Below are 14,050 nucleotides of genomic sequence, written 5' to 3' on the forward strand. Positions count from 1 at the left end.
TTGAAACTGGTGTTCTAATGAAAGAAAGATTTCCGCAACAAAAGTGTATTGACTGCCTACTGTGTGTTGGGTAACGTTCTGGAGATGTAGCAGGGAACAAAAGACAACCGTTCCTGGTCTCCTGGTGCTCACATGCTACTGGGGATGGTGTGGGGGAGACAGATTTGTCCGGTAAATAAATGTGTAAGTGTAAGATCATGCCTGGAGGTGATAAGTGCTCTGAGACGAAGCAGAATAAGGACAGGGGGATGACAAAAGCTGGACAGGGCAAGTTCTCAGAGGAGGTGACATCTGAGCAGAGACCAGAAGGAGGGGAGGGAGGGAGCTACATGGATGTCTGGGGAAGATCATTCCAGGCAGAGGAGTGGCAGGTGCAAAGGCCCTGGGGCAGGAATGTTTTGGAGGCCAGCAAGGGCAGGAGAGGGCATGGGGCTGGGGGGAGGGAGGTTGATACCCCTGGGATTCCTTCTCTCACTGGTTTTTCTACAGTAGTGTCTTTAGCCTCTGGTGGCCGCAGATTCCCAAGGGGATGTATAAGTGGGTATCAAGAGGCCTGTGAACTCCATCAGGTTGCCTGGCAAATTATGGTCTTGGTGCTTATGTGTTTTCTTTAGGGAGATGGCCCAGAGTTTTCATCCTATGATCAAAAAGGATACTTGACCCCCCAAAAGTTACAAACCATCACCCCAGAGTAAGAGCTCCAGAGAGAAATGAGACAGAGATCCAGAGAGAAGGGGACAGAAATTGGAGGAGGGGACAAAGACCCAGAGAAAGGAGGGCAGAGATGGGAGGGGGAGACAGAGTCGAGAGAGAGAGAGAGAGAGAGAGAGAGAGAGAGAGAGAGAGCGAGCGAGAGAGAGCGAGAGAGAGCGAGAGAGAGAGAGAGAGAGAGAGAGAGAGAGAGAGAGAGAGAGAGAGAGAGAGAGAGAGCTGCAAGCCGTACACCCACCCCTGCTGGGCTCTCTAAGGTTATGTTTATGACCCTCATAAACAGCTCCACCTCACCCCACCCTGCTGCTCTTACCTCCTCCCAGCTTGTGGACCTTAAGCCAAACCACCCAGGCCAGGCAAGCGGGTGAGAGAGCTGCAGCTACAGCATGACGGACTGAGGTTAGGACAGCAGCGGCACTTCCCAGAGGGAGAGGGCAAGCTGGAGGGCTCTGGCTGAGGGCGAGGATGATGGCCCTGGTCCCCCTCAGGCCTGGGGAAGGCCGTTCCTCGTCCAGCCAGGATTCAGCGTCACCTCCAGCCCACACCCCCATCTCTGTCTCTCCCTGGATCGCTTTCTCGCCGGTCCTCACTCTCTCTGTCTCATCCAGGATCTCCATCCCTGTCTTTCTCTGTGTCCCTGACTCTTGTCCTCTGACCCCCCCCTCGGCACACCACCAACCTTCCTTCCTGGCTATGCCTGGGTCTCCTCCAGGAATCTGGGGTCCAGACCCACCTCAGACCAATTCTTCCTTCCCTAAGCCTCAATCTCCCCATCAGCTGGATGAGCCTTGGGCTTGAGGAGTGAGGAGTGATGGCGAAATGGTTAAACTGGTAGATGCCAGGACTCTGGGCACCTTGTCTGAGTCCGGTGTCCTCAAGCCAAAGGGTGCTCCCCCTGAAACTTTCCCACGCACTGTCCCGCGGGTGACGCTGGCCCTTTAAGGCAGGCGGAGGGGCAGGGGAGAGCCTTTAATCACTGCCACACACACCCCGCCCCCCAGATAGGGGTTTTGGGGTTTTGGAGCAGAAAATTTATTTAAATAACTTTTTAATTAAAGATGCGGAGGGGTGCACCCCCTCCGCTCCCAGCCGAGGCTTAGGGTGCGGGAGCCAGGGGTCTGGGCCCCCAGCCTCTCTTTGGGTCTTGGGGGATGTGTGTTGAGGTCCCCTGGCCCAAGCTGATTCTGAAAACAAGGAGGGTGGCCTGATCTGATGGGGGGGGCAGGGGGCGGTAAGTGGATGGAGGGGAGGAACCAGCTGTGTCTTAACTGGGTGGCGGCCTTGGTGAAGCCAATGGGGCAGGGCGGCTGGGGAAAGGCAGAAACAGTGGCGCAAAGAGGGAAAGAAGGAAAGGGGGTCAGACTGAGGCCCAGAGCGAGCCGGACAGAGGAGGGGGTCGGGGGGAGAGGGAGGGAGAGACAGAGGCAGAGAAGACAGCCTTGCATCACTCAGCCCCCAAACAAGGAGGAGGGGCTTGAACTCTTGGGCATAAATCTTTTTAATTAAAGAGAAGAGCAAGGGGAAAGCAGGAGTGTCTGTGAGAGAACCTGCTGGGGAAGGCAAGATACTGGAGGGAGGAGGCAGGAAGCTGGTTTTCTCACTCCTGCTGCCTCCATTCTGTCTGACACACACACAGACACACCCTGGCCCGTCTCTCTCAGACCTCAGGCCTCCTCTGCAGAGCTGGTTTCCCCCAGCGTGGCCACCAACCTCTCAGTGGCTGGGCGGGACCCTGTTGCTCTCTTCGGTCCCCCCACAGGGGCTGTGCCCACCAGGGAGCGGCGACCCCCAGGGAACCCCAGGGGTCCCCAGGGTCTGCGCTCCGAGGCTGTGGGAGCCGAGGGAGTGAGCGAGGACCAGCTCAGGGCCTCCCATCTTCCCTCGTGGGCCTGCGAGCTCTCCACCTCAGTTTCCTCTCTTTCTCATCAGCTGCGTTCGCCTCGCCCTCCTCCCTCACTCCTAGTCTCTCTCCAAGGGTCTGTATCTCAGGGGTGGGGAAAGTGGATCCTACACGAGGGGGCCTCTGTGTCTCTGTTTCGGTCTTGGGTGTCTGTCTTTCCAGCTGTTTGCCTCATGTGTCTCTCCCTCTATATTTTTGTCTCTCTATCTCTGTGTCTCTCTTTCCCTGGGCGATCTCTCTGTGTCTCTGTCTCCATCTCTCTCTCTCTCTCACTCCCAGTCTCTCCCCTTCTCTTTGTCTCAGACCTCCCTCCCTCCCCCACCTCCAGTCCGTCCCTGGGGACCTGTGTCTCTGGGCCTTTGTCTCTCCACCTCTCTGCACCCCCATCCCCGTCCAAGCCCTCCTCCACCCGGCTGCCCAGGCCTTTCATAGATGCATCGCACCGAATCCCCAGTTCCTTCCCCTGTGCCTGGCCCGGCCCCAGGAGAAGGAAGCATTTATGCTGGTGGGCCCCCTCTCCTCCGCTCCCGGGCCCGGCCCTCCGCCTGCCGCCCAGGCCCATCCAGCACCAGAGCTGGTGACTCCGGAGGCTCATTTGTCACCCGCTGCCTGCCGCCCCACCAGGCAATCGTACCATTAGCCATGGCTGGCCAGAGGCCACCGGGAGGACCGGGCCTGACGCGGGCGGAGGAGGGGCACAGGGCCGCACTCCCCACCCACTTCCCGTCTCTCCGGCCTCTCTCTCCTTTTTCTCCGCATCTGCCTCCCTGTCTCCTTTCTGGGTCTCCCCTCTTCACTCCTCTTGCTGCCTATCCCCTCACCCCACCCCCATTCCTCTTTCACTGTGTCCCTCCTTGTCTTGGGTGTGTGTGTGTCTGTCCATCCATCCGTCTGTCTCATGTGTCTCTCCCTCCATCTTTTTCTCTCTGTCTCCATCTCTCTCTCTCTCTCTGTCTCTCCCCCCTTCCCCTCCCCATCTCTCTCTATCTCTGGGGACCTCTTTCTCTCCTGTCTGTCTCTGTTGCCCTCCCCCCACCCGATGTTTTGTTCTGGACGCCCTCCCTTCTCTCCTGACCCCAGCTGCCCCTTCTCAATCCATCATCCTAGACGTTTCCTTCCCTCCCCACCCAGGGGGAGAAAATTGCTGGGAGAGGGCAGGGGGAGGAGGACGGGTACCCTGGGAGGCCCGTCCCTTCTCCCCCCACCGCCAGCCCTGAGTGCCTGGAAGTCCTCCCTAGAGTCTGACTTCAGTCCTCAGGGAGACAGCAGGATGCAGATGAGGTGGCAGGAGCAAGCCCTCCCTGTTCCCTGGAGGGACAAGAAGCTCTGTGCTCCCAGGGGCGAGGCGGGGAGAAGGGGGCTGGGGGGCGTGGGGCAAGCGGAGGGGGAGACCTGGGCACCGTTGTGCCTCCCCTCGTTCCTTGGTGCCCACAGATTTTCCCACGGGAACAGGGATGCCCCATTCACACCCCTCTGACCCAATAGCAGTCCCCACGCTGCCGCCTGGGACGCCCCCCACTGAATGAAGCGGCCGGGGGTTAGTAAATAAACGCCCCAATTTCTTCACCCCGGGTTGGGCCCCCAAAGAGGGTTCTACAGAGTCCCCAGCAGACCTCGTTGTCTACAGGGGGTGACCTGTGTGTCAACACACCCCTTAATGGTTTCCTTCCCTGTCTCCCCTCCAGTGTTTCCTGGAATCGCCTTCCAAACAAGCCACTTGCTTTGGGCTGACTTCTCTGGAGCCCAGCCTGAGACGGCGGCCAGCCAGGGACATGGAGGATGGGCAGAAAGGGGGGCAAGGTGAGAAGAGATGCCCCCCCCCCGTGATGGTTAATTGTATATGTCCACTTGGCTAGGCTATGGTACCCAGTTGTTTGGTCAAACACCAGCCTAGATGTTGCTGTGAAGGTATTTTGCAGATGAGATTCACACTGAAATCAGTTGACTTTGAGTAAAGCAGGTTAACCTCCATAATGTGGGTGGGCCTCACCCAATCAGTTGAAGGTCTTAAAAGGAAAAGACTGAGGTTCTTTGAGAAAGGGAATTCTGCTTCCAGACTGCCTTCAGATTTTTTTTTTTTTTGCGGTACGCGGGCCTCTCACTGTTGTGGCCTCTCCCGTTGCGGAGCACAGGCTTGGACACGCAGGTTCAGCGGCCATGGCTCACCAGCCCAGCTGCTCCGCGGCATGTGGGATCTTCCCAGACCGGGTCACGAACCCGTGTCCCCTGCATCGGCAGGCGGACTCTCAACCACCGCGCCACCAGGGAAGCCCTGCCTTCAGATTTGAGCTGCAACCTCAGTGCTTCCCTGGGTTCCCAGTTTTGGACTTGCCAGACCCCACAATCACATAAGCCAATTCTTTAAAATAAATCCTTTACTATCTGTCTATCTACCTATCTAACTATCTATACATCCTATTGGTTTCATTTCTCTGGGGAACCCTTACTAATATACTTCCAAAATCTAAATTGCTATGAGCATGTGAGGCATGACAAAGAAATAAAAAGAACATAAGGGTTCAAGATGTAGCACCCTTCGGGGCTTCCCTGGTGGCGCAGTGGTTAAGAATCCATCTGCCAATGCAGGGGACACGGCTTCGAGCCCTGGTCTGGGAAGATCCCACATGCCGCGGAGCAACTAAGCCCGTGCGCCACAACTACTGAGCTTGAGCTCTACAGCCCGTGAGCCACAACTACTGAGCCCAAGTGCCACAACTACTGAAGCCCACGCGCCCAGAGCCCGTGCTCCACAGCAAGAGAAGCCACTGAACGAGAAGCCCGCGCACCGCAACAAAGAGTAGCCCCCACTCGCCACAAATAGAGAAAGCCCGCACGCAGCAATGGAGACCCAACGCAGCCAAAGAAAGAAAGAAAAAAGAAGATGTAGCATCCTTCAGCAGATGAATGGATAAGCAAAATGTGGTATTTTCCTCCAGTGGAATATTATTCCTCCATAAAAAGGAATGAAGTTCTGCTCCATGCTACCGCATGGATGGACCTCGAAAACATTAGTCATGCTGAGTGAAAGAAGCCAGTCAAAAAATACCACACGTTGTAGGATGCCCGTTATGTGAAACGTCCAGAATGGGCAAAACCATAGAGACAGGAAGTAGGTTAGTGGCTGCCTGGGGGTGGGGTGGGGTGCGAATGGGGCGTAACTCCTAACGGGTACGGGGTTTCCTTTAGGGGAGATGAAAAAGGTCTGGAACTAGATAGTGATGATGGTTGCGCCACATCATGGTGGTACTAAATGCCTCTGAATTGTGCCCTTGAAAATGGTTAACATGGTACATTTTATGTTATGTGTATTTTACCGCAATTAAAAAAAAGAGTTCAAGATGTAGCGATCCATAGAAACTCGAGACAAGAGGCGGTGGTGAATTAGCTCTAGAGATGGTGTGTTAATTTCCTGCTGCGATTGTAACAAATTCGTGCAGTCTCAGTGACTTAACACAAATTTATTCTCTCACGGTTCTGGAAGCTGAAAGTCCCAAATCAGTCCCAGTTGGCCAAAATCAAGGTGTCCGCAGGGCTGCAATCCCTCCAGAGGCACTAGGGGAGAATCAGTTCCTTGCCTCTTCCAGCTTCTGGGGGCTGTGGCATTCCTTGGCTTGTAGCCACATTGCTCCAGTCTTCAAGGCCAGCATCCTCAAATCTCTGCCCCGTCTTCCCATGGCCTCCTCCTCTGTGTGTAGTATGATCTCCTCTTTGCCTCCCTCTTCTAAGGACCCATGTGATCCAGGATCATCTCCCCATCTCAAGATCATTAATGTAATCACACCTGCAAAATCCTGTTTTGTCATATAAGGGAACACATTCACAGTTTCTGGGAATTAGGATGTGGATATCTTTGGGGGGCTATTATTCAGCCTACCATGAAGGGCCACCAACTATTCCTCCCCTCCTTCTAGGGTGCCCTCTCCACCCACCAAGAGGTGGTGTCTACTACCCTGCCCCTTGAATCTTGTGACTTGCTTTGACCCACAGAATATGGCAGACGTGGCCTTACAGCTTCCACGGTGGCTCTCTTGGAACCCAGCCACCGTGCTGCAAAGAAGTTGGTCTAGACAACTAGGGGAGGAAGGGGGGCTCCGGGGAGAAGTGAGGTGGCCCAGCCCACAGACAGCGCCCACTGCCAGCCATGAACGAGGGCACCTTGCACATCTGAGCCCCAGCCAAGCCCCAGGAGGAATGCAGCCACACGATGACGCCAGCCAACACCACCATCAACACAGAGAATCGTTAAAATCATTGTTTTAAGCCACCAGGTTTCAGGGTGGTTTGTTACTCAGAACTAGATAACTGATAAACACACAGACACACAGACACAGGGGCGGTGGGCAGGGGCCACTGACATCTGGAAACGGAGAGATAAGGTGTGGGGGGCGGAAGATACAGATCAAGGAAGCAAAGCAGAGAAACAGAGGTGGAAGGGTCAAAAAGAGACAGAGACCTCTGGAAAGAGACGGGTCAGGGGACAGCAGCGCACAGACAAGATGTAAAGAAAGAGAGAAACAGAAATTGTCAAGAAAGACAGGGGCTAAAGAAAAAGAAAAAAGAAAGACACGGGCTCCTGTCAGCCCCGGCTAAGCTTTCAGCTGACAGCCAGCATCAACTGTCAGCCATGTGAGTGAGTTATCTCACGAGTTAGTGAGTTGCCTTCAGATAACTAGGCTCATCCGACAGCTGATTGCAATCGTGAGAGACCCCAAGTCAACCCGTAGAGCCTAAGTCAACGGGAGCCAACCACATAACCATGAGAGACAATAACTTGTCATTTTAAGCCACCAAGTTTTGGATGGTGGCTTTGTAGCAACAGATACCCAGAACAGGATGCATGGAGTGTCACAGAAAGGCAGGCGAGGAAATCGGGGGAGGTTTTAAGCTGAAGCTTTAGTTGGAGGAAATCGATTAAGAGCTTGGGAAACTGTGAGAAAGATGAAGCAGAGGAAATGTGCATTTCAGAATTTGGGGAAGGTTAGAGGCTCAGGCCTGGATCCCAGAACAGAGGATCTAGGGCCCCTTTGCATCCATTTCAGGGGTGGTTTCATCCAGTACCCACAATCTGATTGGTCTTTGGAGCACCAGCTCTGTGAGTTCCCTCAAACCTTTTTGCAGAAGAGACTGTTCATTGCCTGATAACCTCCAATTCCCCACGTTTCCTTAAAAATTCTCTATGATTTTTAGCATAATGACTCAGAATTAAAACTACTTTTTCTCCAGCTCTTCTTGCGGCTCAGTGTGGCCAGATGATTCAGGTCTGGACACTGAGACGTAGCAGGAAGCATTAAGTGGAACTCCTGGGTCAAAGCCTTACAGAGGACGGTGGATCCGGGACCCGTCCTTCCCTCTCCATCCTTCTGGTTGGAGGATGATGACATGGAGGTGCACCATCCTGGACTAAACAGATGAGGGTCATATTCTAGCTACGTCAGAACAACAAGGTAGAAGCAGGTTCTGTACTGCCCCCCTGAAATAGGGGTGCTATGCCAGACGGGAACTGTTGCATAAGAAATAAACTCTTATCTTATTTCAATCACTATTATTTTGGATCCTTGTTATTCACATCTAAACCCATATCTAACTGCTATTAATAAAAATCTGATTAGGAAGCTCTTACGAGGACTTACCTACACCCACCCTCTTCCGGTTCTGGAAATCACCCCCCTTCTATTGCCCAGCAGGCTAGGGGGAGTAATAGCTCCCCTCCCACCTCTGCTAGCCCCAGGGTGCCCCACCATCCCTTGTCTGTTTCCCTGCACTCTGCACAGCCTCGTTAATATCCCCTTTTACACTTGCCTAAGTCACCCAGTTCAGTGCCATGAGTGTCCTGCTGTGCCTTGCTACAGAGTTCTTGCCCTCACCAGTCCCACTGTGATCACCACCTCTGGCACCCTGGCGTATGTCCCGCCACTACTGTGTAAGCCTTGGGAGAACAGGGCCCAGAGACATTGTGGTCACTGCAGTGTCCCCAGCACAGCGCCAGACACAGGGCGGGCACCCAATGGAAAAGTGAATTAAAGAAACCCAAGGTCTGGAGAGAGAGGAAGGAATACTCCCCCTTGGCTAATTCTTGTCCCCTGGGTTTGATGACTTAGCAACTGGGACTCAGGTGGCAAAGCAGTTCATGGGGAATCTGCATTTCTCTGTCCTTCTGAGGCTGTCTGTTCCAGGAGTGTGTGTGTAAGTAAGTAAGGGGGAAATACTTGGAAAATATAACTATTCCCATCTGTTAAGCTCTTTCTATGTGCCAGGTGTTACTCTAAAAATATATATGTATATATTTAATAGAACAATCCTGTGAAACAGGTACTATTAGTTCCTATTATCCCCATTTTCCAGATGAGGGAACTGAAGCACCCAGAAAGTAAACCTTTACGTTATGCTGCATCCCATGACAAATAATTCAAATCACTCCCAAGCTGCCCCCTGGATCGCCTTGCATCCCGGTGAAGATCATGGCATCTGGGGTGGGATGAAGGGGCATTTGTACGGTTCCTTGTCTTGTCCACATCCCAAGCTCTGGAGACGCCCCTCTTGGAAGCTGAGACCTCACTCCTCTCCCTGTCCCCAGACTCACACCTTTCCCTGTTCACGTCTGGTAAAATACAAGTGTCCTGGTCCCGTTCTGCACCCTGGATGTCATCCTCTTCCATCTCTGTCCTTCCTCACTGTGAGACTCGGGGCAAGTTGCTTCGCCTCTCTGAGCCTCAGTTTCCTCACTGGTAGAAGGGGGGTACTCCGGGGACTGGCAGGGGACTGGACGAGGCTGTGCCCTGGGAAGCCCAGCACAGTGCCGGCATCGTGGGTGCTCCCTAACTGCTTCAGCCCCCTTGCATTCAGTGCCCTCCTGCTTCACACGTCTCCCCACCTTGCAGGAAAAGCCCTCTCAGGTCCCGTAGCTTCCTCCCTTTCTCTCAAGATTCTCCAAAGCGAGGTCTACGTGCTCTGACTCAGTTTCCCCAACTTCCACCCCCTCCTCACTCTATATCAGCCTGACTTCTACCCCCACACCCTCCCCCTAACTGCTCACATCAAAACCTAAACCCAAGGGTAGACTCTAAGTTCTCATCTTCCTCCACCTCTCCATGGCCTTGGGTCCTGTTGACCACACCTTCATTCTGGAAACTTCTCTCGGCTTCAGGTGCCCCAGTCTCCTGCCTTCCCACCTACTTCTCTGGCTCCTTCTCCATCGACAGGTCTCCCACCTTCCACGTGCCCCTTAGATATTGGGGCTCCTCAAGGCACTGCTTTCTTCTCACACTACCCACGCCCCGGGCAGCCCAACCCCTCCTGTGGCTCGATGACACCTCACTGCCAACAAATCCCAAATCTCTCTCAAGTGCAGCCTCCTCTACTGAGCTCCAGGTGTCCCCTGGCTGTCTCCCCACCCTGACATCTCCTCTGGATGTCCCCCAGGCATCTCACGTTCGGCGTGTACTCACCTGAATCCAGCATATCCTTCAAACCTGTTCTTTCTACTTGCCCCCAACTTGGTCCCCCAAGACCTGGGGAGACCTCACTCTCTGGGCTGGAAACTGTCCACCCCCTCCCAGATCCACTCCCCACTCCCCACGTGCCCACACTCCATTCTTGCTTGCAGGATTCAACCACTTGTAAGACTATGAAAAAGTCATTAACTCACAAGGCTGCACACCTTTACATAGGCTGTTCCCTTTATCTGGACACACACACACACACACATCCCTCCTCTGAGACAGTTACCTGCTTTCTTTAGGAAACCCGCATCAACCCCGGCTCTCCTACTCAGGCGACTCAGGTCCTTCTCTTCTGCGTTCCCAGGATACCCTATGACGTGGCTGAGGGAATGGGGGCGTGGCTAGGGAAGCTACTGGGTGATGGTAGCTTCACGAGTAGCTTCACGAGTGCACGAGCTAGTGCAGCTCGTGGGTAATGAGTGGGGGTGTGGCTAGGGGGAACTTTGCGCTTATCTTCAGAGTGGCTGGTGCCTGCCGGTGTGTCCTGGCAGATGAGGGGAGAGGGGAGCATGGAAAAACCCAGATTATTTGGTGTATTTCACAGTAGCCCAAATCTCCATCAAAGACTTCATTAGCCCTCCCCTCGTGAATCCCAACTTCCCACGGGGAGGCTGTTTTTCCAGGCAGAATTTCAAAGTTTTATGGCAACTTTTACAGAAATCACAAAGGAAAGAGACAGCGACCGGTGCTGATGAGCTAGGAGTAGAGAAGGCAAGTGGGCAACAGGTCTGGGACGCTGGGGCTGATGCACAGCAGGACGATAGGACGCTAAAAACCTGTGGGAAGAAGAGTGCTACGGGGGTTGCGGGGTCATCCTCAGGGTCCCAAGAAGTGGGCAGCACTCCTCACACCCCAAGTGTGTCCTTTGGGCAGGAAACATCAACAGTAAGAAAATGCACATGGCCTACCAACAGATAGGTGGCCTCCAAAGTTAAAAATGCCCACCCAGACCCCCCGGCCCCAGTCCCACCCTCCCACCCACCCCTGCTCCCCATCAGGCAGAGATGTGGCAGCATTTGCTGGCTTGTAGCATTGGTCCTCTGGGACCCTCGGTCTCCTCTTCGAGGGTCCTGCCCGGATTGGCTGGCACTGAGGGCAAAATGAGCCTTCTAGATAGTCAGGGGAGATTGGCTGCACTCCCTTGGATTCCTGGCCTCCTCCCCAAAGCCAATTCTCACGGCTGGGGGAGTCTGCTGCCCTCTCAGTGGAAAAGTCTGTCACCCTTTCCCCAAGTCATGCACCCTCCCACGTCCCCCCTCCCCCAAACACACTATGTACACACACAGCCCCACCCCCCTCCAAGGCGTGGCTGGGCTCTCAGAGGTGCTGGAGGCAAGTGAGGGTGCTGGAAGGTGAGAAGTTACAGGTCCAAAATGTACCTCCTCCAGCTCTGGAACCCCAAACTTTCCCCTCCCTTCTCCAAGCCTTGAGAATTAGTGTCCTCCCAAGGGCCTGAGTGGAGAAATCAGGGAAGGTGTGCGCCCCTGTGCACATACCCATCTGTTCCTCCCCCATCCCCCGAGGCCCACAGAGCTCCCTGAGGGTGGGGGAAAGGGCTGAGATCTGTGACCTCCTGGGATGGAACAGCCCCCTTCAAGCCCCCCCCCCGCCCCCGCAGGGCTGAGTTCTGAGGCCCTGGGGCACAGGTCCGCGGAAGTGGTGAGGGGGTCCCCTAGAGGAAGGGGGACTTACGGCATGGAGCAAGGCTGGGTGTCTAGGGAGACACATGGGAGACTCTGTAGGGGATTACGGATGAGGGAGGGTTCTCTGGGGAGGGGCCTCGAGGTGGAAATTGCTCCAGTTACAAAGCCAGTAACGAACAGGGACGGACTGGCTGGAGATGCACGTAACTGAGGGGGCTGTTCTTCGCAGGAGGACCTGGGGAGGCTCCCGAGGGGAAGGGAGGAGGCTGTAAGTGGGGACCGAGGAGAGGGGTAGATGGCTTCCCAGGAGGAAGGGAGGCCGAGTCCCAGGAGAGGAGGCGAATCTCTGGAGGGCAGAGGAGAGCCAGTCCAGCACGGAGGCGGTGGTCTCGAGGGGCAGGCCGAGTCCCTGGGGAGGACCCTAGAAGCCCCGGATGTGGCAGTAAGCCTCCAGGCTGGCGAAGAGGATGTAGAGGAACCAGAGGCCCAGGAAGAGCGCGGTGGTGGCGAGCTTGGGGCCGCGCGGGCCGCCCAGCTCGCCGCCGATGTGCGGCCGGCGCCGGTACAGCAGCACGGCGATCCCCACGAAGGCGAAGACGGTGAAGAGCGTGACGGAGAAAGCCAGCGTGCCGGTGCGCACCTCGAAGGGGCGGCCCTGCACCGCCCAGTACACGGCGGCCACCGACCAGGCCACGCCCAGGCCCAGGAACACGTTCACGGCGTTGGAGCCCGTCACGTTGCCGATGGATGCGTCGGCGCACTGGTCCTGCAGCGCCGCCACCTTGCTGGCGAACGTGTCTGCAGGGGCAGAGACACCGCGGGTCAGGGGGGGCTCCGTGGGCCCCCCACGAGCATCCGCCTGGCTTCGTCAGTCACTTGCTCCCCAGAGACCCACCAGCACCCCGCTGGCCCAAGGATCCAGACTCCTCACCCCAGTGTCGCGCGGGTCTAGCCTCCCACTCCTGGAGTTCTGTGCCCTTGACCCCACCCAGGGGGCAAAGTCGATCGCCATCTCTGTGCCTGCTGGCTACAGGCCCCGCTGCCTGCTTTCTATAGAACGTGTCTACATCCACTGGGATCCACTACCTACTCTCTGGAACTCAGCGCCTCTCTGTGGGACCCCCTGCCTGCTTTCTTTGGGATCTGCTGTCTACTTTCTAGGGAACCCACTGCCTGCTTTCTACGGAATTTGTCTGCGTCCGATGGGATCCACTACCTACTCTCTGGAACTCACCGCCTCCCTCAATGGGACCTGCTGCCTGCTTTCTATGGGACCCACTACATGGTTTCTATCAAGTCCTCACCTTATTTCTATGAGACCCCTATCCCATCACCTGTCTCTTCAATGCCCTGCCACCTTCTTTCTATGGAATCCATCGTCTGGTTTCTACCACTTCCCACCGCCTTAGTTCTATGGGACATCCCATTTGTTGCTTTGGGGGAGGATTCAGTTGACATGTTGAATCTATGGGCCCCCCTGCCTAGTTTCTATTATTCCCCACCATTGCCTATGTTCTATGGGGTCTGCTGCTTGCCCTCTACAAGACTTGCTGCCCGCTTTCTGTGGGACTCAGTCTGCTTTCTGTGGGACACACACCCCACCTGATTTTTGTGGAATCCACTCTATTCTATGGGGTTTGCTGCCTGCTTTTGCTGGGAATCACTAGCTGTTTCCCATGAACCCACTGCCTGTGTTTCTACAGGCGCAATTATCCCATTGCCACCTGGGTGGACAAAATAAATGTTAGGCCCCAGCCACGTGGCACCCCTTGCCCGCCCATCAGTTCCCCACTTGGCTTCTGTCAAGCATACGGCTTCGCTTCTCTGGCCTCCACCCATTCCTGAACATCTTGCCAAGACTGCAAGTCTCTGTTGCGGAGGGCAGGCTTCACAGACCCATTCACCAATGGTTGCTTTCTACAGGACCCATCACCTGCTGTCTGGGCCTACAGCGCCACCACCTGGCTGGTGAACACATTGATGTGGAAAAGCAAGGTGTCTGCCTCCACGCGTGGTCTCCTCCCTCCTACAGGAATTTCAGTCTCCTCCACCTGGTTTCTAAGGGACCCTCCCTCAGATTTGGGGGAAAGAGGGGGTCACGTACACTGTAGTCTCTGAGGCCTCACTATCTTATTTCCATGGCATCTCCTCCAACATGTGGTTTCTACTCTGACTCTCCTCTTAGTTAAAGCTTTGAGATTCATTGGCCTGGTTCCTATCATGCCCAGCAACAAAGGTCTATGGAATCTTTCATCTGGTTGCTTGGCAGGGGGAGGAAAGGGAAAATGAATATCTTG

General features: G+C 55.1%; 1 protein-coding gene across 1 annotated transcript in view; it reads right to left on the reverse strand.

The window, feature by feature from the left end:
- Nucleotides 1–11,591: 11,591 nt before the first annotated feature.
- SLC8A2 (solute carrier family 8 member A2) overlaps nucleotides 11,592–14,050 on the reverse strand; it is a 30,311-nt gene continuing 27,852 nt past the window's right edge. Inside the window, exon 10 of the mRNA XM_079907678.1 lies at nucleotides 11,592–12,551. Coding sequence (XP_079763804.1) covers nucleotides 12,175–12,551 — 377 coding nt within the window. The 3' untranslated portion in view covers nucleotides 11,592–12,174. The remainder of the gene's footprint in view (nucleotides 12,552–14,050) is intronic.

The sequence above is a fragment of the Stenella coeruleoalba genome, assembly GCF_951394435.1.
Source record: "Stenella coeruleoalba genome assembly, chromosome: 20".
NCBI lineage: Eukaryota > Metazoa > Chordata > Mammalia > Artiodactyla > Delphinidae > Stenella > Stenella coeruleoalba.